The sequence below is a fragment of the Epinephelus lanceolatus genome, chromosome 9, assembly GCF_041903045.1.
Source record: "Epinephelus lanceolatus isolate andai-2023 chromosome 9, ASM4190304v1, whole genome shotgun sequence".
Classification (NCBI taxonomy): Eukaryota; Metazoa; Chordata; class Actinopteri; order Perciformes; family Serranidae; genus Epinephelus; species Epinephelus lanceolatus.
Window position 1 is genome coordinate 22,349,492 of NC_135742.1, and position 26,676 is coordinate 22,376,167.

Genomic DNA, 26,676 nt, shown 5'->3' on the forward strand with positions numbered 1-26,676 from the left:
GTCGCTGTCTAGCCGTCTCCTCTAAGCTCATGTCCAAGTCCTTTCTCAAGCTGTTCATTTCCTCTGTGATATTTCTTAAGAACTTATTTTGACTGAACTCATCAGGCTGCTTTAACTAGCAGTTGTGTGAACAGAGTGCAGAGCTGTGACTTGGCACGATGTACTGTCTGTCCGTGTGGCCGTGTGTTTGTGGTCAGGGCCAAGAAAGGAATGGGATGAGAGTTTAATTGAGCCACTACTATATCAGTCTAAATACAAAGTCAATATTGATCTGTCTGGGCTAGGAAAGGGAGAATGGACTGAAGCCAGGGCAAAAGTGCAGAAAGAGAAGAACTGCCAGCTGTCTGGACATAAATAATGAGAAAACCTAATGAGATGGACACGATGGTGCTGGACTTAGGCACTGGATTGTTTACATATCTGTACCAAAATGTCGAGAGGTGAGGCAGAGATTAGCTAATTGCTTGATTGGTTGTGCTTTGGAATTTGATTTTTAAAGAGACCGTTCAACCCCCATATCAAAAATACATATTTTTCTTCTTATCTGTCGTGCTTTTATCAATCCAGACTGTTTTGGTGTGAGCTGCCGAGTGTAAGAGATATCGGCCGTAGAGATGTCTGCCTTCTCTCAAATAAAATGCAGTAAGATGTCACTTGGCTTGTGGTGCTCAAAGCACCAAAAAAACATTTGAAAAACTCACTAGCAATGTCTCTTTCCAGGAATCATGACCCAGTTACTCAAGATAATCCACAGAAACTGTTTTGAGTAGTTTCATTTAGAAATTTTTCTTTTTCTTCTGAACTACACCCATCAGCTGCTGTATCACTGCACAGAAGGAAGCATACTAGTGCTAGTGCATCTAGTGCTTGCTCACCTAGCACTGCTCAGCTAGCTAACAGTACAGCTCTGCCGATGAGGACGCCATTATTGTTTAGGTCTGGCACTGTCAAGACAACACATTATCACTCCGACCTTGTCATATATCGACATTTGGTCATGGACCTTCCGCGTCCAGATATGACTTGAAAGGTACCACAAGTGTGTTGGTTGTTGACGTTCTGGGACACCGTGTCAAGTTCTGTCTGTTACATGCATTGTATTCTTTCAAAATACACTTCTGTTTTCACAGGAAATTTACTGTTTACATACAGTCTCTTTCAAAATAAAAGCACTACGTCAGTACAACAAGAATTTAAGTTTTTTCCTTCAACAACTAACGCACATGTTTAGGTTTAGGGAAAAAGAACAGGGTTTGGCTTTATAATCTGGCGGGACGCAAACAAAGCTCTCCTGGGTGAAGGTCAGTGTTTGTTGGACCCACCCACCCTTCTCGGACTTTCACCACCTTAATTTTCGTCCTTGTCCCGCTGCGTTTCCCCCTGACGCCGCCGAGTGCCTTTATAGTTTAGCGGAGACTGGCCATGTGTCATGCTGACATTAAAGGACAGCTTTTTTGTCAGTGTCTGATGCCAACACAGACAAACCTTTCAAAGACATTGCCCAAGTGCTGGATTTCGACAACTTTGGAGTGAGACTGTGTTGGTCAGGAGCATGAGTCTTTCATCGATGAGTAGATGCATGCTTCTTCCTGCATGACACGGTTGGTGAGTGCTGTTTGGTAAATAGGAAATAATTCCTACTGAATATGAAACTGCTCACAACAAGGTCTGTGGATTATCTTGAGTAACTGGGTCATGATTTCTGGAAAGAGACATTGCTGTTGAGTTTATCAAATATATTTTTGGTGCTTTGAGCACCACAAGCCAAGTGCCATCTAGTTCCATTATATTGGAGAGAAGGCTGACATCTCTACGGCCAATATCTGTCAAACTTGGCAACTCACACCAAAACAATTTTAGATTGATAAGTAGCACTACAGATGAAAGGAAAAATCTGGATTTTTGATTTGAGGGTGAACTGTCCCGTATCCAGTAGCTAAAGCTGATTAGTTTAGGACAAAGGAACTATGGGATAGAAAGCAACATTTAAAAAATAGGTGACAGAGTCAACTTAATGGTAAATTGAAATAGTTGTGAAAGTCAGTTGACATCAGCTGAAGAAAAATCTCAACCTGTCTCTGATTTTCCAAAATGCTTCTCTTGAAGAGTCTGTTTTATAGTTGGGGCATTGTGAAACAACTGTGTTACAAGAGTTTAACATGTTGATCCTGAGGTTGTATCCAATCACCATCACCCCAGCGTATCATATAAAGGTAACCTTTCAAAGGCATTTTAATCAAAGCCTTTGGGATGTGCTCTTGGGTCATGATCTGGTTACGGCTGGTTCCACCTTAAACGAAGCAGCCTGCAGCACTGAGTCAATGTTCCCAAAATATCCGAATGAAAGATAAACTGTCCCCTCTCCTCTGCCCCTCTCTCTCTCTCTCCCCATGTCATTTTCTCTGTGTGCAGTGCTCCCACACTCTTCTCCTTAATCCCCCCCACGACCCCCCTTTTCCTATCTCCCCCTCCTCATTTTTTTTTTACTGAGTGTTGTCTCCTCCCATCCCCTAATCTCCCCCCTCATATCATCTCCTCTCATTTCTCCTCCTCTTCTGTGTCCCACTCACTCCACCCATGGGTGATACCCCTCCTCTTTCCCCTCCCTCTCTCCTCCCAACCTAACCTCTACCCGTTCTCCCTCTCGCCTCCCTCCTCTCCCCTCCTCCACCTTTTCCCTCCCCTCTGTCATTAGCTGGTATATAAGAGCATTGCATCCCTCTCCACCTCTCTCACACACATACAGTGTGTTTGCTGGGAAGGGGATAGTCCAGGGGAAACTAGGGATTACATTGTCTACCTGCTTGTGAAGGAATTATTTCCCTCTCTGGAATTTCCATTAAGGAGGTACAGCCTTTCCATTAACAATATTATGCTACTAAATAGTAGGATGCAATTATATTAATATTAGCTGTGTAATTGACCCCTGGTGAGGGTTTCCTGGGGGTATTGTAAGTCTTAAATGCTACTGAACTGCTGCAGCATACTTTAGTATCATTTGCATTTGTATGTGTTTATATTTTATCTGCTTCTGAGTGTGCGGCCAATTGCATAATTCAATTTTAATATTTTTTTTAATTTTGTAACCATGAAAATTCATATTGAAAACCTGTTTTTTTGTGTACTGAAAGTGTGTAACTACCTTGTTTTGGGGATAATATATGTTTTCAATTTCCTTTCCATTTTTGCTTCTCGCCTCCTCCCACTGCACCATCCTCTTGACCTCTCCTGTCATCCATCACCAAGTGTTTCTTCTCGCCTCCTTTGTCTTATATAACCATACAATAACAAATCTAATGTGTGCTTTACGTTCATGTCTTCCCTCAGATCTTGGAACAACATCCTAAAGGAGCCACAGCCACGTTCTTATCATCAAAACCCAGTGACATCACTACTATCACCCAATCTGCAACCTATTTGCCAGCCGTCAGCATCATCGCTCGACTGCAACATTAGCGCCGAACACGTTTGACATCATCAAGGAGACCATGAGCAGCAACTACAGCGCCACTCTGTTAGGCCCTGCCCCCTGGGGCTTCAGGCTGCAGGGAGGGAAGGACTTCAATATGCCCCTCACCATCTCCAGGGTAAGACCAGAACACACACACTTTAAAACACGTGATGGTAAGTCTACTCCAACACACGTTCAAGTATCATCTATTATGTGATAAGAGCACATACCCTTTTTTATCTGCACACACATTCATCACAGTGCAGCTGCAGAATGGCATCCCAGCGATGCCACATGGCCGATAAGTGATTAAAAAGATTCAACTGATTCCCTTCTGTCCTTCCTTTCTTCCTTCCTCACTCTCTCTCTCATCCTCCTGTCCATCTTTTCTCCACCTCGCCACCACCACCACAGTGATGATAGCCCAACTGAATCATATGCCATCTGTCATGCATCGACCACACAGGAAACCTTTTCTCACTCTCTGTGCATTCCACTTCACTTTTGAGTGTCTGTAGTGAAAGTGCCGCAATCAAAGTTTCTGGCGCACGCGAATCTTGGCTTCAGTCCCTCTGCGTGAACAAGTAACTTGATGGTCCCTTGGTTTCTTTGCCTTTCAGCGTCTACTCCTAATATTACCTCTTGTTGCCCTCCCAGTCTGCTCTTAATTCACACATTAAAATTCACACAAATATGTTTCCCTCATCACTTTAACTAAAGTAGGATCCTGAAACTGATAATCCCTAGCTCAAGCTTCTGTTCCGTTCTGCTTGGGGAGTGCAGCCTCACTGGCACACACGAAATACAGCAAAGCGTACACGCACCACACCCGCATACACACATTCAGTACATTCACACGCACAAATACAAATCACTAGACCTGGCAGTGTACAGACTCCTGGCAACATGAGACTGATGATGAATGGCTTGCCAGGTCCTGTGCCAATCCCCCTTGGGGCCGCTTTGGGTTGCCATGTTTGTGTTATTACTTTGGATGTGATACTTTTCCCACTAACTGAAGCCATGTGAATTCTTACCACAGTTGTGTGTGTGTGTGTGTGTGTGTGTGTGTGTGTGTTTGTGTGTGTGTTTGTGTCTGGGAGTGCGTGCACGGACTCAAGATTATGGAAGACGCTATCTGGGTAACTGAGAGACAAAATAAATGACAGACAGAGGACAGAAATAGAAAATGAAAGCGAGAAAAAAGAAAAAGACGAGCAAAAATTATACAAAATCAGCTCTGTATATGCAATCTTGAATTCTGATACATGGACGCTGTCACATCTGAAATAACAAATTAGAACAAAAATATTCTGCAGCACAAAAAAATTATGTGCAATGAAATCGTGCTGAAAAAGGGATGATAGATGGAAATAAATGTTGATGTTGGTCAGTGAAAGTTTTCTTATTCCCTGACAAGTTGGCAGTACCTAAACTATAATCGTCTCAGCAGCTCACTCTGACCTTTACTGCAGTATCACAATGACAGTTATATGGTTTGAGGTTTCAAGACGTTGGCAGGAGTGTGAGTAAGTGCTGGTGCAGTTGTGGGTGCTGATAAAATAAATGTTTGTATGGTCTGCTTAAGACCATGAAGTGTAAGTGGATAATATGACTTAGTATGCTTTTATATTTATAGGTATTTCCACATTAGGGTCCAGTTATGCCTAAAAATTCCACCTCCAGTTAGTGATTTTCGGTTAAAAGTGAAATAATAATTAAAGTCCTTCTCCAGACACATTTAAAAGTATGTAAAAATACGAATACCAATATTTTGCTTGACATGGTTTTCCGACATAATAGTTATAATTAATAATTTGCTTTCCAGTTTCTCCAGCGCTGCTTGTGATTTGTTGACCGGTGAAAAAAGCAGTGCTTATTAAGATGGCTAGCGCTAGAGTCAGAGGAAACATCGGAGAGATTCAGGCATACGTGTTTGAGCCTCAGTCAGACCCGGACTCATGAGTTCTGTTGTGCACCAAAATTGGCAACTAGCAGATGTGTAGTCTTTTATGTACGGTGTTTGTTAGCTTGTAACTGGAGATGGCTGACACCGTGTTACTGTTTTTGAAACGTACAACAATATCTGCTATGATAGGATTTTTGGCAGATAAAGGAAGGAAGTTTCAGGGAACAGTTTACATCCAAAAACTGCACATTCTACCATGTTTGCTGTCAAAACTTCCACTGTGCTAATGCTAACTCACGCTCTCTACTAAAAAGTCAGCACTTCGCTGGAGATTTCAGGTGTCTTTTAGAGTGTTGTCCAAAGTCTGTTCCCCCATCACGATGTGCTTTCCATATTAGACAGTGATTGATTTTCGTATTAGTTACGTACCTAATCTAGCTTGCCTAGTGTAGGCTACCTTTAAATCTCAGGTTTAAGGAAAGTGCACAGACATTGCCCCCTTTAGCAGAGAAATGTGAAGCACCTCTAGTGACAAACTCTGCATAGATACAAGTCAGAGTCCTGCACTGGGTTGGGTACCCGCAAAAACAGCTGATTTGCGGGTGGTTTTTGAAAAAAAATTTTTTTTCCCGGGTTCGGATCTGGGTGGAAAAAATAACGTGCGGGTCGGATCGCGGGTTTTAGATAAACACATCAGTCATTAGTTCGGTAAACTACAGATAACTATCTTGGTCATTATTTACTCTCTGAGGATCGCCTCCGCTATTTCGCAACGGTCATTGGTTCAGCTGTTTACACGCGTTTCACCATCTGATAACACAATTTGTGATTGGACGACAGAATCAACATGGCTGCCACTGTCTAACAAGCGCCACTTCCAAAACAGTAAATAATTATTTAGGTATTTGAGAAATAAGTGGATAAAACGTACAACTATCACTTTATAATGTTTCTGAAGTGTTTCCCTGATGGATTACTTCTCTCCTCGATGGATTCTAAAAACACGTGACAGCTCGTAACTGCTGAACGTCGCTCTGGACAGAAAGTAAGTCTATTATTAGGCTATACATGTAAAGTTCCTTTACATAGATTAAAAGTTTAAAAGCATTAAACCTAACAAACGAGTGCTTTTACACTCGTATGGGAGAAGAGTACAGAGGGTTGATGATGGAGCTGAAGTCAGGTTTTTACTGTGAGAGCTGCTTCATTCAGGTCGTTGTTTACTCACTGGCACCTTAACTGTGGCGATATACTGTTCAATATTCAGCCAATATGACCCAAAATGATTACTTTAAATCCGGGTTATGGGTCGGGCTGCGTGTCGTGTTTCAACAGGTCAGACCGGGTTGCGGTACTAATTGGCCTGTTGCGCGGGTTTGCGGTTCGGGTGCGGGTTTGTACGTCGCCGGGTCGGGTCGGGGCGGATCTTGAAAACTGGACCCGTGCAGGACTCTGATACAAGTCACTGTAGGCAAGGTCAGACATTTTAGGGGGCACCAATGTAAGAAAAACACATTTCAGTCAGGAACACTTTAGTCAAAGAAAACTTTATTTCAATTTGCAGTATTTTATTTGGCAATATGGCTCTGTTCTGGGGCCACTCTGCCTTTCCTAGGCCTACGCAGAAAGACTCTTCCACATGCCTTTGTGTAAAGCCCGAGGCGGAAAGAGAAAACCTCTCTGCCCTTCCATGTGCAGGCGAGGAAAGCCTGAGGCAGGGAGAGCAACCTTCCCTGCCCTTCCATGTGTCTACATGGAAAGCCTCAGGCAGGGAGAGCAGCAGCAAAGACCCCCAGGAACAGAACAGAGCAGCATCAGTGACAAACAGAAATGACAATGATAAGGCAGACACAACATGAAAAGAAGGAGCTGGGGTGGAGGCAGGTTGCAAAGCAGCTTGCAGAGGAAGCAGCGACAGTAGGCAGGCCAAAGCAGTTTAAATAGGGCGCCCTGAATGAGATTCGCCAATTGGTTGCATAGAAAGGAATCATGTGATCTATCAGCTGACTCCCTTCCATCAATCAGCTGATCAGTAATTTGATTGGGCTGTTAAAGATCAGCTGATGTAGCTGGGATGTGAGCTGAGCTTGACGTCGTGTCCTGCCTGAACGCTATGCTCAGTTTTTTGAGTGGAGGAGGACTTTAAAGTTATGATGTTATATTTCTATTTTTGTGCTGTTACTTCATTGTGCATAAAAAGGTGTAAACAAAAACATGAGCCAATAAACCAAAACAAAAACTCAGCCGTTGTCATTTGCACAGTGAATATCCCATTGGTTCACAGTTTTGAATACCCTGTTGAGGTGCCAACACACCATTTTGCTCTGACTATAAAGTCAGTGCGTCTTTGTGACATAAAGGTCGATTGTTTTATGTAGCAGTTTTTTAAATTTGTGAAAAACCTGTAAAACTGAACAGCAGTGCATCTGGTTTTGGAAAAGTCAAACTGAGTTAAGGGTGGCCATTATTTAGGTTTGGGTCCTGAGAGGAGAGAAATGTATATCAGCAGAGAGGAGAGGAAGAGAGTGGGAGCATGAGACTGAATGTACAGTGATACTGATATGCAGTCTGTGGAAATGAATGTACACAGTGTATACAGAGACTAAGGGTGACTTGAGGGCTGATGACAGACAGTCTCGGGCTGTATGTCCCTCAACAGATCATTTATCTAGATCTCCCTTTCTGCCCCCCTCATTCTTATCATGCCTTGTACCCTCATACCATCCTATTTGTTTCTCTCTCTCTCTGTATCTATGTGCCCCTTTATTTCATTAGATCTTAGTTTCAGCCTACATACAAAAATCAAACCAAACCCTAACCTTATCCGACCTATTAAATCCAATTTACGTAGATGAAGGGCAACTCTTCTGACCGCTGATCACTGACACATACACACATATGCCCATACCCACAGTGTGTTTCTGCTGTGTGTCCCAGACACATCGCTCTCTGCCAGCCCAACCATAGAGTTGGTTCTAAGAAGGGGTTATTAGGGAACGCAGCACTACTGCCAAACCACACTTACCCTAACAGCTGCTGTTGCTAAGCTCCATACATATGTGGATATACTGTGTGCTTCGTTTACGGCACAAGTCATAGCCACGGTATTATCACATTGTGCCAGTATTGCATCATGGGGTCGAGTAGGTGTAACCGCAGCTGTATGTCCTGAGTTATCTTCCCACTAAGTGCTGTCTTTCTCACTGCCTCTTTTATTTCTTTTTTCTTACAGTGTAGAAAAACAGTTTTACAACTGGCCAAGATTGACGGTGCTGCTTCTCAAAGTGCCAATGAAACTTTTTACCACAGTAACCCAGTTTGACGTAGTCCATAAAAGGAGATATGTGGAGAAGAAAGGAAAAGATTGTAGGCAGTGTGAAAGAGCGAGGTTGCGAAGTTCTCCTCAAGTATATTTATTAAACGTCTGCAGCACCTTGATAATTCCTGCAAATAATCATATATACAATCATACATTGTAATGCCCAGCAAAGCAGCTGGATAGTCACACTGGTGCTCTTATTCAGAGTATATTTCAGTCACAACACAGGTGAAGGTCTTGCTCAGGGACAAGTGGCTGATGATAGGCTTAAAGAGAATAACAGCTCTAATAGTTTGTCAGTGTAAGCACCAGTCTACCATAATACCTTGACGTGTAGTGAAGCAGCTATTAAATGGATGTGCTGCTGAAAAGATTTTGCAGAAAACAGCCTGCAGAAGCGCTCTGGTTACCGTTAATCCTCATTAAAACCATTTATTGTGAAATCCATTTACTTGTTTCACGGATCAAATGGTTTTCAAGAACAAGGTCCCTCATGTGTAGAGACAGGAAATAGCTGCCCTCTATTCTCAGTTAAATTTACAACACTGTGAATCAATATTTAAACGCTTCTGAGGGCAACCCACTTACAGGATCCACTACTAAAATAATTTAAGGGAAGGCAGCCCAGGGGGAGCCTGTGCATTAAGGTTCTGAAAATAGATGCATCATTTTACAGGTCAGTTCCCCGTGACCACCACGCCCACTCATGAGGGAGACTGGTCTCGGATCTGTATCCTTGTTTTAAGAGCTCCTGGGTCTATGCTGAATATTTACCTGAGTGCATCCTAGATGTTTCAGGGACTCTGAATAAAAACTGCAGAATTATGTCAGGATAGGTCATTTTTGAGGGTGTGTTTGATTAAATGTCGTTTTAATCAAATACAGGTAGATGGCAGCAGCACATTTTATGCTAACCATCTCCACATCAGCGCCATCTGTGGCTTGAGGCATTACTTTTATGGGTTGTCTGTCCGTCCCATTCTCACAGATGCAATATGTCAAGAACACCTTTGGGGAATTTCTTCAAATTTGGCACAAACCTCCACTTGGACTTCTCAATGGACTGCGTAGATTTTGGTGATCAAAGGTCACTGTGACCTCATGTCCATCTCATTCTTGTGAAAGCAATATTTCAAGAGGACCTTGAGGGAATTCCTTGAATTTCTACTTGGACTGAGCGATGAACTGGTTAGAATTTGGGGGTCAAAGGTCACTGTGACCTCACAAAACAGGTTTTCGGCCATAACTCAGGAATTCATACGCTAATTATGACAAAACTTCAGACCGATGTCTAATAAAATCAAATGATGATGTGATGACATTTTATAGCCAAAGGGTCGAAGGTCAACTGTGACATAATGATTTTCTGCTAAAACACTTATCTGGCCATTATTTAACGCAGTGGTTTCCAACTGGTGGGTCGCGGTCCAAAAGTGGGTCACGGGCCCAATCTGAATGGACCGCAATTGACTCGCAAATGTGTCAAGTTTGTAAAAACAACACAGAGCTTTTATTTTGAAGTGCTGTTTTCTGCTGTAGAGCCACTAAAGGACAGCTACTTGACAGGGACAGCAAACTAGCTCAACGACATGGCTAAACGTAAGTATGACGCTGAATATATTAAACAGTGTGGACCTTAAACTAATGACTAAGGAGAAATCTGGACCCCATGGCTGGACCAGTTGGGAACCACTGCTTTAACACCATAACTCAGGAACAGAAGAAGAGGCATTTGGATACTGAATTTGTGACGCTAATCTTGGCTGTCGACCTTGAAACTGTGGTGGTTGTATAGCTCTTCTGTGCTGTTTGGTTGAAGATGTATGTGAAGCATCCATATTTTAGAATATGTAGTTTCTCTGCAGCAACATCCATAATTGAAGGATTGTCAGCAGGCTACATGTGAGTCTGGACATGGACATAAACGTTTACTGCAACTTGACTGTTTTGCAGAGGCATACAACCACGAGACAGTAATTCCAGTTATTTATGCATCTCATGAGAAATTGAATTTCTTTGCATCATGTCCATAATCAGGCATCTGAATGTCATCACTGGATGAATCCTTCCTCCAGAGCTCCATATAGAATTGTCTGGTTTTGAAGAATTGTTAATCACACACAATAAAGTTTGTGCTGTGACTACAGCAAGATGACTGGACAGTTAATCTATATTAAAGCCTTTTCATGGAAGAATGCAGTTCCTGGAACAGCATCGGCTGCCTCCCGCTGCCCTAGAGACGCTTCAACAGGCGATGATAACAACTGACCACAGTGATGGGTCTATTTCAAAGACTCTTTCGTTCTAAACATAGTCTCTGTCTCTTCTCTCCGCCTTCCTGCCTTCCTGCCTCCCTGCCTCTATTTCCTCCTCTTACAGTATTTATACTCACATTGCATCACTGTCCAGATCTCAAACCTGCTGCGATGCTGAAAACTTTGCACCTTAACTTTTCATACCAGACAAGCAGAGCCAGTTGACAGCTCCTCCGTATGACTTAATAACTCTTAAATCCATCTTAATCAAACAAGTCCCATGCTCCCCTCCAAGTGTCTATCTATCTATCTTAGTGAAATATTCCCAGAGCCAGAATCAACAACTTATCATTTCCTCTCCCACAAATCAATCTGTCAGTGCTGATGTGTGTGTGCCTGTTGGCGCAGACTTGTTGTATTTGGACTGTGCAAAAGACTGGACTTTCTCTGAGTTCACAGCAGCGCAAGGAATAATCTTACACCCCGTAAAATGTGTGAGATTTAATGTTTAAGATTTGCAGTTGTGGCTTTTTTGTGATGTCACAAATCTTCTGTTATTAATAGCTATTAGTAAACATTTTTTGAGGTTGGTTTGTAGCATTATAGGAGTGATGAGTAAAGAGAGAAGGGAGGGATTACTCTTTGAAAACATCACTGTTCCTTCATATTGCATGTTGACAGTTATCTGGTCCTACTGGTGAACTCGCTGAGGCACTTCTGTCTTCACCGGTAATGGACTGACTAATCCTTCGTATAAAGCCCTATCAGTGTCACACATGCCAGTACAGGAACCATTCTGAAATGAGAATAACACTGTAATATTTTCAGCCATAAAAAAGAAACCTTTAGTTTTCATACAGGGTCACACTTGAAATATCTCACACTAGGCTGCTTTCATAATTCATGCTGCATAGTGGACAAACCTTTCGAGGGACTTCAAAAAGTAATTTATCTGCATTGTCTAAAGACATCATAATACAATATGAGGCATGCTGAAAGAATTCAAATAACAGTTTGTGAAGGACGCTGCTTTAGTGTAACTGGAATGAACAGAAGTATTTGAGGCCACAAAAACTTTTATAACCCTGGCAAACAAGCACAGCCAGGTCATAACATGCTCTGCAGTGAATTCACAATGAAGAGGCTTGAATACCCTATTGTTTAATGCGCCTATAATGTATTTTCCACAGTAGCTGCTTATCCGGCCATGTCTCCTCTGTCTTCCTCTTCGGTTACTGGCCTCATGGCTGGTATCATGTATATTCATAATAATATTGGTTGACTGCAAAGACTGATAGAAATAAAACTTAAACGGCTGTGGGTGAGGAGTTCAATAGAAGGAAAACAGCTGCAGCTATTCTCTTTCCTCCTCGGCTTTTAGGTATTTGCTCTTGGTGCTTAGTTTGGATGTCGTTCAGAGGACTCTAGACCCTGAAGTCTCATGCCTACTGGCGTAACAGAAGGCAAAACTAGTGATGGTTCCTCTCATGTGCCAGTGATTTGGTTCACAGCTGGATGATCTTTTTTTAACCCCCCTATTATGTTGAGATCAATTTTGACTTTTCTGAAGTTAAAATATTTCATAAATATTGTGCTTTTTTATTGGCTTAAATAGCTATAATCACAATAAAACCAATGATTGTCATTTTATTTGTTTTTTAGGGTCTTTGAAATTGTTACATATGTGATGATCTGGGTCAAATTAAAGAGTTTGTGTGGTTCTGTGGGTAGAATGTTATTCAAACTTGACTCAAACTATTGTTTTGATTTGGTTTGATTCACAACACTACCCAAAATGTTTTATTGCTGCATCCCATACTACTGACTGAATCAACATGACATTACTCAAACACTTCTGGGTAGCAAACTGGCAATTGATTTCTACAGCAGAGATAAATGAATCAACAAACTGGTTTATTTCTGTTGTCATTTTCAGCCATTACTGTAACGTTTAAAGATTTATAGTTTAACAAGTGATCCGACCTATTTGATGTTGCTGCCGTGCTGATTTTATGAACTGTGTTGCTTTGCTTGTATCTTTGAAAAACCAAAACTACCGGCACGGAAGCTAAGCAATGTACTGCTTTTGTTTTTATTAAAGGAGTCTTGCAACTTTCAGAGTGCTATCAGACCTAGAGTTGTCTTGCTTTGGTCCGAATCAGGGACTCATTTTGTTGCTGCATAATTGCCTAGAGTTGGTTTGTGTTCTCACGACAGCATTTACAAGCGGACCAGATAAAATGTCTTGTGCAAGAAAGCTGCTCTTGATTGGTCAGAATTTCCAAGCAGGAAAAATCTAGGAAGTAAACCAAACGTTGAAGAAGAGTACACTTGCAAGATAAATGTGACACTTTCTAATGTCACAATGGAGGCACAACTACGCAGGTTGATTTTAGCACTGGTCGTCATGGACTATATTGCTGTCATTGTTCACTTTAGTCAAACCGTACAGTTTGATAATGAGGTGCGGCTCCAACTAGACAACAATGACTAACATGCTCATGCTTGTTTAACCCAAACAATGTGTCATGTAACTGCAGTTGGTTCAGACTGAGGTTTGAACACGTTCTCACCACAAATGAACCGCACAAGAGTTCATTTGTAACCAGACCAAGACCACCTCTTCAAGAAGGTTTTGGTCCATTTATTTGGTGCGCACCCAACTGTGATTGCTGTGTTCACACCTGCCCAAATGAACCTCACTTCGGGGGCAAACGAACTTGAGTTCGATTGAACCGAACCAAACAGGGCAGGTGTGAAACAGCTCCAGTTACCTGTTGGAAAAGTCTGTCGGATGGCAAGGTGAAGCGCTTAGAATATTCTAAATATAGTGTGCATTTAAACAGATATTGATTTTTTTTGGTGGCCTTTTGGGGGAGGGGAGTCAGTGTTTGCTCAATGCTGTTTGATTTTTTATACATAATGCAGGAGTTTTCTACTCAGAAGATACTGTAAAGAAACACTGTGATTCAGTCTTTTACAAACCATTGTTCTCTGTGGGTCAGATTTTACCTGATTTTTGATCATTTAGTTTGATGAGATTTCAGTGGCAAGGTAAATGTGGCCTTTGGACCACAAAATAAAGAAGAAAGTAAACATAGATTTTGTGGTTACGAGTGGATAACAAGTTAGTTAAGAGGTAAAACACTATACCGAGTAAAAGAATTGCTTTTTGAGTGTTTTGTGGTGAACCGAATAAAAAAAAAGTCAAATTTGATCTGCCGATGCAAAAAGTACATGCACCTTTTCAGCACAAGAAACCCCTTGATACTTATGCCTTATTAGACATTCAAGCAGTTTTTATTTTCAGTCTTTGGATGAATTTCTCACTGTCTGAGCTGCAGCTAGATTAAAAGCATACTGAGTAATGACACTCAGAGTATAAACTCCAAGTCGTTTTAATGCTCCTTGGCTGGGTTTCTCCTCTGAGTTGTTGACCATATCATTCCAATTAGAACATCCTACTATAAACAAGTTACACATGATATCACCTGAAACTTGAACCCACCATTTTGGATTAATTACAGCCTCAGTAAGTGTGTGCCACTGATGACGCACACTGTGTGCGTTCATATGGAATAAGAACAATCCAGTCTTGTGTTAATATGGCTGTATTCCTGAATGTGCGTTCACCAGCCCTGCCAATGCTCAGTCCCCCAGCACCATGACAATCACATCATTGAGTCTGGCTGTGAAAGCTGGCTTGTTCGCTTCTAGTTTACCAAAGTGCAGTTAGTTTTTACAACGCAAAATAATGTCATGTGGATTTGTTGATGCTGGTTGTGTGTGTAGTTTTACAATATAGCCCTCTGTTACATCTATAACCTCTCACTTCATTTCCATGTACACGCCATGTAAAGGAAACATCCACCCGTCAGCACTTGAATACCGTGAAACTTGTAAATATGACATGTTTAATGGTTTCCAGCAGGTATATTGTGACAAGAGTGTCGGAGTTTATTTAGGTGGTGTGGACACTTTTCCTTGACCTGCCTTGTCGACTACTGCTTACACAGTTAGTGGTATCTTGTTTTTCCCAAATTGAGTTAAAGGCATCCCACAGAGATCTTGATCCTTGGTAGGAAGATGGAGCAATGTTGCTGGGAGTGAGTCCCCGTTGTTTTACACAGACATTCCTGCCAATAGTGTCACATAATTCCGCTACAGGTGGCAGTAAAACGCCAAGAAAAGCCACAACGTCTTCGCTAAAGCAGCGAAGAAAGAGACTGTTAACAAGTAAATATGGACGTAAACAATGCATGCTTCAAACTTTTCCCAAAATCGACTCACCACATGTTTTAAGAGAAGTGAAATGCATTTGACACGTTAGTGAGGCTTCACTGGTACACACTGTATTTTGGTGAGTAACAATGAATGTAAGAAAACTTTGTTTACGAGAAAACGCCACAGGGCACCTCTTAAACATTTACTGCACACTCTGTTGGACATTATCTTCATCACTGTTAGAAAAACAATTAGTTTCAAAACCCATATCAGAGAAACACTTGAGGTTTTTGTGGATATTAATATCAGGAGCAGCATGTTCTTCATAATGCTCTCCATCAGCTTGTATCACAGTTTAAGATTATGCTCGAATGGGGAGGCTTCTTGTAAGACTGGCAGATCTTTTGGCCTGATTCTCAATCTTGTGTGCAAAGCCTTATGGTTAATGTGTACAATGTGTTTTTGTGGGTTTGGCAGCTGCAGCTGCAGTGAGCCATCTATGGGAACTCAAAGCGATATAGCCTTTCCTTATAAAGTCTATAGCATTAACATACAAGTCAGGCTGTGATTATTAGACACCGGTGCGCACACAGCTTTAGGGGAAGAGACAAGTTATTTTCAGATTCTTTTATGAGATTGAAATTATGTATGTGTATGTGTGTGTTAGTGTGCCAGCATAGGGTTGTGCATGTGTGGATACACATGTGCAAACACACACCATGCATATACTGTTACAGGAATGTTCAATCATTTAGAGGAGTGATACCCAGCTTACGGCCTGTGGGATAGGGTGCTGGGTGGCCCGCCGACTAGTGTATAATTCACAATGAAAAAAAACAAAGGATTCACACTGGTAATTTATTTATTTTTTTCTATTAGTGCTTTAAATGAGCATTTAAAGTGCACTAAGAGTGTAAAAAAAAGAGGAAGTCCTAGAAACACCCTTGCGTTCACCTGACCAGCACAGGGCTACTGTGATTGGCCTCTGGCCTCCTGTCATTTTGCAAAAGTGGCCCCCTGGCAAAGCAGGTTGAGTATCCCTGATTTAGAGAGACCCACTAGTGGGCTGAGGGCCTTTAAAAACTTGCTGTATAAGGGTGCTTTCACACCTGCCCTGTTTGGTTCGGTTCAATCGAACCCAAGTTCATTTGCCCCCAAAGTACGGTTCGTTTGGGCAGGTGTGAACACAGCAATCGCACTTGGGTGAGCACCAAAACAACCGGACTGAGACCTTCTTGAAGAGGTGTTCTCTGTGCGGTTATCAACGAACTCTGGTGCAGTTCGTTTTTGGTGAGAATGTGTTCCGACCTTGATCCAAACCAATTGCAGTCGCAATAAGCATTGGTTTATTAATGTGCGCCTCCTCCATTCAGCGCATCCAAAGCATCAACACATTGTTTTCTAGTTGGAGCCGCGCCTCGTTTTCAAACTGTATGGTTTGCCTAAAATGAACAATGACAACAAAATATAGTCCACGATGAGCAGCGCTAAAATCAACCTGCATAGTTGTCCCCCCATTGTGACATTAGAAAGTGTCACATTTATCTTGCAAGTGTACTCTTCTTCAACGGTTTGTTTACTTCCTGGATTTTTCCTGCATGGAAATTCTGACCAATCAAGAGCAGCTTTCTCACACAAGACATTTTATCTTCTCAGCTTGTAAATGCTGCCGTGAGAACACGAACCAACTCCAGACAATTATGCAACTTTGTAGCAAAATTAGTCGCTGATTCAGACCAAAGCAAGACAACTCTAGGTCTGAAAGCTTCCTAACATGTTGATTCTAACTCCCTGCTGGAGGGCTGCATTTTCTATAAAGCACATGATCTCCAGATTCTCCATTGCATTCTATTCTCCATTCTTCACTTTATATTGTTGTCTCAGGTATGCCATACTTGTACTGTAGATCCTTTTCAGGTTTTTGTGTTTATATATGACTAGCTTAGTGTGCAGTAAGGTGTGTGTTACCTTTCTGTACATAATGCACTTTGCTTTAGATTCTTCTATCTGATCATCATTTTCATGAACTTGACTTTTAACCTTGGAGCAGTCAGCCTGCCAGCATCAGACTCTTAATAACAGCTGAAAAAGAGAAGTGGATTTTGTCAGATGAACAGTAAATCCCGTTTCAGGTATTTCCATGATGCAGCTGATGTAACTGCATGATTTACCTCCTCCAGGAGCATAAATTTTGAGTGAAATGTTGCACAACACAGTTTAATGTGTGTTAACTGATGCTCATACAAGTGGGTTGAGGTGATGTCTGCCCTGGCTTTTGTCTACTGCACTTTCTTAATCTTCCCTTCTCTCCTTGCTAACTTTTTTCCGTCTCTGTCTCTGTACCTCCCTCATAAATCTCACCTCGATATTTCTTCCACTCTATCTCATACCCTCCAAACTCCGTCTGTGCTGTCTCATATAACTTTTTTTGTCGCGATTTTGCTGTTTGCTTAGTTGCTAAGAGATCGGAACACTGAAACTCTCAGGCTATTATCCTGCACACATTTTAATTTTAGTACCCATACTACTGTTATAAATGAGGAGCTGGCCAATAAACAGTAAGGTTTTTAATGAAATAAAAATAGTGATAGAAAAATATTACGCCATTGTTTCTAAGTGGAACTTTCTGTTCCCTCACAGGATTAAAATAAACTATTATACTATTTCTTGTTGTGGAGGATCACACTAAAAGATAACTGCATATCTGGCCTGAGAGAGGTAAATATTTCTGAAGGCTGGCATATGGAAGCTGCTTTTGTGGATGTTTCAGTTACAAGGAACAATCTGGATGTTCGTGTCTCCTGCTCTCAGCGTTTCACTCTCAGCATGATGTGAACCATCTGCCTGTCATCTCTGTCACTCCTTGCGCTGAAAGCAGGCATTGTTCAAAGCACTCAAACTGGTCAGTGTATGTTCAAACCAGACAATGTTTCAGCACTCCAGCTCGCCTTTATTGCTGTGTGTTGGAACCGGTTGACTTTTTCAGAGCACTTAAATCAGACAGCGCATGTGTTGAAAAGTGACGTTGCTGGAAGCATAATGGTAAGTTCATCTGTGAAGGCTTTAACACACTGCATGTGTTTTTCTCATTCTTTTGAATAAGTGTTGACACGAATATTGACCCTTTCACTTTTGCATGAATATATAATGAGGCGGGGGACTTTTACACAAAGGTAGCTGGAAATACAGAGTATCAGGTACGTTGTAAAGACAGTGTGTAAAGGCAGATTACAGCTTTTATAAATTGTGACACTTAGTTAAAGCTCCATAAAGAGTTGAATTTTCATTGCGGCCACCTAAAGGCCAGGAGAATTCCACTGGACAAACTTTAACATATGATATAAAGTTAACATTAACCCTCAAGCAGCCACAGGAGTTATCACTGGGAGCAGAGGGAAGTAGTGTGACATTGTAGAGCCACAAGGTCCGCAGAGGCAGGACGCTGGGGTGGATGGTTGGGTCAACTAAGGGCTTGACTTGGTCACAGGAGATTGCTGTTCATTTCCACCCACCCATCCATCCATTTTCAACCGCTTATCCGGAGCAGGGTCGCAGGGGCAGCAGTCTTCAGATGTCCCTTACCCCAGCAACACTTTCAAGCTCCTCCTGGGGGACCCTGAGGCATTCCCAGGCCTTAACCACCTTAACCTTAACCTTTACCATGGGGTTATTATTGTGACCAGAGAGATGAAGGTCACCTAACCTTAACAGAGTAATCATTTTAAACCAAACCAAGATGTTTTTCCAACTGTAACCCGTCCTTGATCTTTCTCTTCACTTAACCAATTTGTTTTTCTAGCTTAAGTCTAACCAAACCTTAACTCTAGTGTTCATCATAAAACAGATTTCTTTTTCAACAGTGATTTTTTTAATCTTTTTTTTAAGAGGGGTGTCAGATCAGAAGACACTGCTATGTGTCATTCTAATGGGCACAAACAATATTTTTATGTCATTTAATTAAGAGGACTTGTTGGTTCCTGACCAACTGGTTTATCAGCACTGGTCCGTGACTTTGTTATTATGAGCAACACCTTGTACATTGAACACAGGCATTTTCATCCATTGTTGTAGAAAATCTTTATCAGAGTTTAAAGAGTAACTGTTTTATTTTTCAACCTGGACCCAATTTTCCCATATTTTTGTGTCCAAGTAACTAATAGGAACAACAAATTTTGAAGTTGGTCCAAAATAGAGCAAGACTGCTGCATCTGGCAGCAGCAAAACAGGCCGCAGTGTGACCGCTCCGAGCATGTACGTACCATAAAGTGCTTGTTTTTGCCACTGACAGGCTCAGATAGTTTCTATAAGTGTTCAACGACATTATGGAAAGCATCCCTACAGAGATAGACCTTTCTGTTACAGAGTAAGATCCTTTTTAACCAGAAACAGCCCCGAAATTGGAATTGGCAACGCCACTAGACTTTTTCTAACTGGATGAATTAAGAGTTTATTTTAACCAAACCAGAGTTAGTAGCTTCACAAAATGTCTGTAGAGGAGCGCTTCCAGGACTGAAATTGATTGCTTGAGGTGCTCTTTGGATGGGACAATCATAGCAAAACTCGGGAAACTCCAAGGCACTCTCTTGGGAAAAATTAAAAAGCCTTTATTGTTATGGCTTGGTCATCTTAAACCTTTAAAAACTCTGATGCGTTTCGGCATACAAGCCTTCGTCAGGCTTTGGTTTTTGACTCCCTGACGAAGGCTTGTATGCCGAAACGCGTCAGAGTTTTTAAAGGTTTAAGATGACCAAGCCATAACGATAAAGGCTTTTTAATTTTTCCAAAGAGAGTGCCTTGGAGTTTCCTGAGTTTTGCAGAGTTAGTAGCTGTTGGAACAGTGGCAAGACAAGCCAAGATGGTTTTATTTTGTTCCTCTCAACTTTGAATGAACTGTGAGTATGATGATAAAATTATTGTTTATCTTTTATGGAGTCTAGTGGGTTTGGCGATAGTGGCTGTTTATGGATCTTTCTATTTAACAAAATGTCTGTCTGTCTCTGTAGGGAACCTTTCCTTTATGTTTTCCGACACTCATACACCTGTCAGTGGCAAAAACAAGCACTTTCAGTGGACATACATTAACGGTGTATAATTCGCCCCAGGTGGTTTCATTGCAGCCTGTTTCGCAGCTGCTGGCTGCAGCATTCTCGCTCAATACTGGACCAATTTTGGAAATATTTGTTCCCATTAGTCACTTAGACACCCAAACATGGAGAATTTCAGCGCAGGATGCTATGACCACATTAGCCACTCTTCACAGTCTGACAGGGCTGAGGTGATGGAAAGTCACTGATCTTATTCCCAGTTAAAAATTTCTAAACTGTTAATTCACTTTTGTCATGTGTTTTGTCTCCCTGTTGGGATGTTTGCATTGGTCGCTCATCGAAGGGTTGTTAATATAAGTCGTCGTCGAGTGTTAACGGATGTCCTGAGCTCAGCTGCTGTCAGAGGGTGTGCTTGATAAACCAGCACGAACCTACATACATGTACTGTATTACCGTCTCCGGTGGATATGTGCATAGTGTTAAAGCTGTTGTTTTCTGTCATGGCCAGAGCAACAGAGCCATAAATCAAATACCCTGGGAAACTTGAAGGGCTTGGCTTGTTGCATAGACAGATTATTTAGATATCTGTTTCTGATTTTCTCAATGATTTGTTGCTCTCTCTTTGATATGAAAGTGAAACTACTTTGAGCGCTGAAATCTTTTTAATCATTGTGATTGAAAACAAATGTTTGCTTTTGGAAACAGATTTCTTGCCAGCGCGAACAATTTCTTTAGACTTGTTTGGAATGACGACCTACAGATTAAATACTTCACACACAAATTAAAACCCCCTTTTTCATTCTCTGTCTGCTGTATGGACTCTTGTTCAAAATGCGTTGAACTTTCCGATATGGATGTGGGTAGCTTTAATGCAGAGAGAAGCCAAGTGTTTCTGTATGTGTTTGGAGAGAAAGAGGTACTGGTTGTGTGTGTGTAGGGGGCAGAAACAGAGCACTAATTGGGGGGGAAACATATAATTGAACATTTTGTGGTGAGCATTTGGGCCGTAACAGTGCCAGAGTGGTTAGCATGAACACACCCCTTGAATTGAGTCAAAATGCACACAGAGGAAAAAGCCCAAAAATTCAGCAGTGGCAATTTTTGAGACTGTTCTCCAAAATACGATCACATAGGGTATTTGTACAAGTGAGAATTACAACCAATCTTTACTTGTATTGTTAGACGGAACTTCTAGTGGCTGTAGAAGGAGGTCAGGCATTGTAGAGCGACAAAGTCCGGAGGTGGATTTGTCAAACAATCACAAGGCTTTCATCCAGGAAACCTGTGTTTGTGTCTTGTGTGAAACCTGAAGTCAGTGTTTAGGTGTTTTAACTTCCGTAAGAATATTACGTAATACATCATGTACACCACATGAGATAAGTCACATTATGTTGATAATTACTTATTTTAAGCCAAACCATGATCTATTTTTTCCTAATCTAACCAAGGAGTTTGTTGCCTAAACCTAACCACATGTTTGGTGCAACTGTGATGGTCTCACAATGTTAACTAGTTGTTTAAAGCTGTGACCATGAACAGTCACATACAGTAGTTATTATGTCCACCAGTGGGGGCTCTGATTTTAGAAACGCTCCTGCAGGTCATATTAGAGCGGTAGCTCCCAACTGGTCCAGCCATGGGGTCCAGATTTCTTCTCAGTTTGTACTCAAAGGTCCACACAGCTTAATCTATTCAGCATCATACTTGAGTTTGGCCATGCTGCTGAGCTAGTTTGCTGTCCCTGTCAAGTAGCTGTCCATAAGTCACTCACTCTACAGCAGGAAACAGCACTCTGAAATGATAGCTCTGTGCCAGAAATTCACTGTACTCTGAAATAAAGTGTTTTTTAGAAACTTGACACATTCGCGAGTCAGTTGCGATCCATTCAAATAGACCCGCATCCCACCAGATGGGAACCACTGTATTAGAGGGTAGGAACAAACGACTTATGTGGGCTTATGTTTTCTCCTTCCCCTCTGTTTCTCCCTTCCTTCCCATCCACGCACTTCTAATCAGTGTCAAGTCGATCCCTCATTACTCTCTTCTTCCTGCCCTCTGTGGTTGTGAGGAGTGGTGAGTGATGTTGCGTGTGTTGGGCTAATATGACTATAAAAGGTTGGGGCCACAGAGCCCTAACACTAATCCGGGTGCAGAGCCTCTTTTATTAGCCCTGCCTGTGTCTGTCTGTCTTTGTGTGTGTGTGTGTGTGTGTGTGTGTGTGTGTGTGAGACAAAGATAGAGGCAACAGACATAGAGGGGGACGTAGCAGACCAAAGACGACTAAACCCACATTACCCTCTCTCATCCTCTGCTGCCGTTTCTCATTCAGCAGAAACGGATTTTCTCGTAGGAGCTCCAAATTCAAATAGCCGCACTCGAAGTGATATATGGGGGGTACGAGAAAGGGCCACTTCATAGCTAGAACAACCACAAAAGTGGTCTGTGTGCATGTGTGTGTTCATTGAAGTGGTCTGTGTGGCCTCTTTTTTCACTGTGTCAAAAGAAACAAATGACCTCACTCCTCTTTGGACACACTTGGACCTTCTGTGTGACCAAGAATGGTCAGAATAACAGCTGCAAGGTGTTCTTGTTCTCTACGGACTTGTAATATATACTATACAGTTTATAATTTAAGTCCCACTTTATTAAAAATATAGCAAACAAATTGCTACAAAAATAATCTATCAATTTTTGTTATAAAAGAAATGTGTTGTAATGATACCTTCACATTTGTCTTAGATACAGCGCTGTTGCGTCATGGGAAAGAGACAAGAGTTACAGTGTGTAACATCCCACGCACATTTCCAGATTTGTCACAGTCCTCCCTCAGCCTACTGATAAGAAAGGCTCTGGTTTTTATGACACATGCTGCCACAATGTATTGCCCTGTGTGTTGGTGACAGTAACTGAGTTGAGGACAATAATAATTTAAAATAAAGATACTTATATATTTAAGGTTATCAAAAAATAAACCAAAAAATCTCCATACATGATGTTTATACAGGAATTCAACATAAAAATTCCTTCTGATTTTTTTTTTCTATCTATAAGAACAGTACGTTTGTGTCACCATTGCTTCAATCATTTAAAATATTCTGTCTCACCTGTCTAATTGTACTTCAATAGCACATACAAATTTAACTTTCCAAGAAGAAAACAGGGTGAGTTTCAACACACAAAGATAGAACACATAATTGCACATTTAATCTAATTTGATTTTATTTCAGCGGGTGGACTCGGGCCCACTTGTGTGCCTGTTAAATGCTTAGTTGCCTCGCAACTGTTCTCCAACACTTGTTTACATAATCTGTTGTTCACAAATAGATGGACTACATCAGCAGTGATGGGTGCGGAAAATGTTGCAGTTGTTCCCCCAGCGTGATTATAATTATATATTTAACATTATTGTCATGGACAGCATTGATACAGTACAGTATTTGTGCATGTTGAAGCCATGTTGAGCTGCGGGGTTGGTATTAAATACGAACCCTGCTGTTCATCACGAGTTCTTTTGTGTGGCTTGAATCTGGTTCAAATTAACCAGCTTCCCCCGAAGTGGAAGTGCAGCAATTAAACTTTGTTTAGATGCAGATATTTGAAGCATACCTCAAAAAGCATGGCAGACACTGAACACCAGAGACAAGTGAAGGGCACGCATAGTTTCCTCAAAGCCAATAAAGCGGGTATGTGTCTCCAATGTGTAGCGTCGTCCTTTTAGCTATTTGTCACCTTTTTAATTGCGTTTGGTACGGAGAATAATGACATAACCGCTTTTTACTGGAACTAGAGTCACTTTGGTTGACCTTAAGTGTGTGTCATGTTAAGCTTAAGTAGGTGCCATTACAAAGCCCAAACCTCTTCCTGTGTGTGAGATTTAGTGGCATCTAGTGGTGAGGTTGCTGATTGCAATCAACTGAAACTTCTACCCTATGCCAAGCGTGTAGGAAAACTACAATGGCCAGCACAAAAACACAAATAGCCCTATCTAGAGCAAATGCGTGGTTTGTCTGTTCTGGGCTACTGTAGAGACAAGATGGCAAACACCATTGACGAGGACCTGTTCCTATGTATATATAAATGACTCATTCTAAGGTAATGAAAACACCACAGTTCTTAATTTTAGGTGATTTTTGCCAGCGTACTCTCCTAAATCCACACACTTAAACTTTAAAATTTGTCTCTAAAGTGGAAATAATGTCTTGTATCAGTTTGCTCCATGTCAACGTCCATATGCGATGGTCTTGACAATGCTGAGAAAAAAAAAAATCTAGACTCCACTTTTTATTGCTACGGTCTTTTTCGATTTTCACTCAACAAAACATTTTGCACATTTAGCCTCCTGGTACATTTTCAATGTATGCATGTTGATAAGTCTTCATTTTCAGTTAAACAACCTACCGATAAGAAATGGCTACATATGGTAGTGGAGAGTTTGGACTCAAGGATTGCATCAAGGCTGTGATCTTTATTTCTCACATGCTGTGGTTAAGGAACTTTTTTCCCGTAACAAGCTGTAAGCCCAGTATGACAGCAGGTCATAAAGAAGAAACAAAGGCTACTCAGAGATGAAAGCTCCTGCTATTAGACATGCTTGAGTGGATGTACAGTAGACCCTCCATGATGTGGTAGAGGACCAGGTCTTTCATTAGCTTTGCCCAAGTACCTCTGTAATGGAATGGATCCATAAATCCTGTGATAAATACAGAGTGAACGTGTTCTTCCCACCCTCATGCTTAATAATCCTGACTGTGATGCTGTTGCTGATAATTTGAGATGTTTGTGGTTTTTGTGTCTCTGCAGCTGACAGATGGTGGGAAGGCGGCTAAAGGTGGCATTGGCATTGGAGACTTGGTTCTGTCTATTGACGGCATCGCCACGGAGGGCATGAACCACCTGGAGGCCCAGAACAAGATCAAGAGCTGCACTGGCAACCTCAGCCTCACCCTGCAGAAGTAAGCTCACACTCAAAGTGTATGCGTGTGTGTAGTAGTAGTTACGAAACTGAAACCAAGTTGCTTCACTATACAGTGATTTAATGTGTGAACGTGACTGGGAAGCCATTTGTCTCCATGACAACACAGGATCCGTACATTCCCTTTCAAAGTCTCCCAAACAACCCATCTCTGTATCAGATTTACAGTCCATGCTTCCCCTTTGAACCCCAGACATCCCGCATATAAAGGCAGATGTTCACTGTTGTTGTAGGAGTTAATCTTAGCTCTAACACACAGCAACACCATTAGTTCTGCCTGATCTCCCGTTCCCTGAAGGAAAGAGGAATAACTGAAATCACAGCGAGAGCATCACACATGTGGACCACCCCCTCTCCCCCAAGGCCTACTCCTCACTGTTTGGAGGAATCTTGTTGTACAGTGGAGCTGATTTATCACAAGCAGTTGTGTTGCAGTGTGTGTGTGTGTGTGTGTGTGTGAGGCTCTATATTGGTTCTCATGTGGTTTGAATTGTCCAGTTCCTTGGCAGCACCTGTAGGCATGCGTGTGTTTTCATTTAAACACTGTGAGATGTTCAAGGCCCCTACACTTGTCTTTTTTGGATTCGAGCTCATGAAAGAGGGAGCAGATTTACAGCATACAGTCCATGCAGAGGTCAAATGAATTAATTTGGCTATACATTCATTCAGAATTGACTTAATTGGAGTAATAAAATGCTCAGTTTCCTTTTCTCTTTGTGCATTTTGCCTTGTCTCCTCATCTGTGTTTGCATGTCTGGATTTCACATTCTGCTCTCCCTCGATGACTTTTCATCTTCCCCCCTCCTCTCATTTGAGGCTAACTGGGCATGTCCTCTAATTTGTATCCAGTGGCAGAGAACACATACTGTAATACCACAGGGCTTATGGTAGCTCAAGGTCACTGTGCAGGTTCCTGTAAAAGGGAAACCCATGATCAAACTCTTTTTTAGGACGAGTAAAGCAGGTCTTAGAATAACACTTGGCTCAAAGGACGTCAGTGGATGATTTACTTCTTAAAGTTGAGTTCATATTCTGATGGATGGTGAAGGTTTGCTCGCTAAAGAGGGTCAGCAGGTTCTACTGACAACAATGTGGAAGATATACAACCAATCAGTCACACAGTCATTGAATTCACACTAACAAGATGTTTCAATTAGAGCACAGCCTTTCTCAGCACATTGATAAAACATCACAATGGGTGATGATTGAGTTTTACAGTAATTAGTTTTGAAGAGATTAGGGCACGTGTAGTTTGGCTCATGGTTTATATAGTGAAACGGTACTACCACACATGCATCTGCTTATATAGTTTGTCTCCCTGAGGCTGCAATAAAACATGTGGATGAGACGACTAATAGATTCAACATTTCTGTGCTTCATCTAAGATTTGGCAGATAGTGAAAGATCGTGGTGCTTTGCAAGACTCCTCACAGAACTCAAACCTGCCAAACATGTGATTTATTATTATGACTGGCACACCATATATCTTTTAGTTTGACAG

General features: G+C 41.6%; 1 protein-coding gene across 3 annotated transcripts in view; it reads left to right on the plus strand.

Moving 5' to 3' along the window:
- Positions 1–2,712: 2,712 nt before the first annotated feature.
- Positions 2,713–26,676, plus strand: part of pdlim5a (PDZ and LIM domain 5a) — an 84,865-nt gene continuing 60,901 nt past the window's right edge. For all 3 annotated transcript variants that reach the window (XM_033619083.2, XM_033619086.2, XM_033619087.2), the window contains exons 1-3: positions 2,713–2,847; positions 3,328–3,587; positions 25,004–25,155. In XM_033619083.2, coding sequence (XP_033474974.1) covers positions 3,489–3,587; positions 25,004–25,155 — 251 coding nt within the window. In that variant the 5' untranslated portion in view covers positions 2,713–2,847; positions 3,328–3,488. The remainder of the gene's footprint in view (positions 2,848–3,327; positions 3,588–25,003; positions 25,156–26,676) is intronic.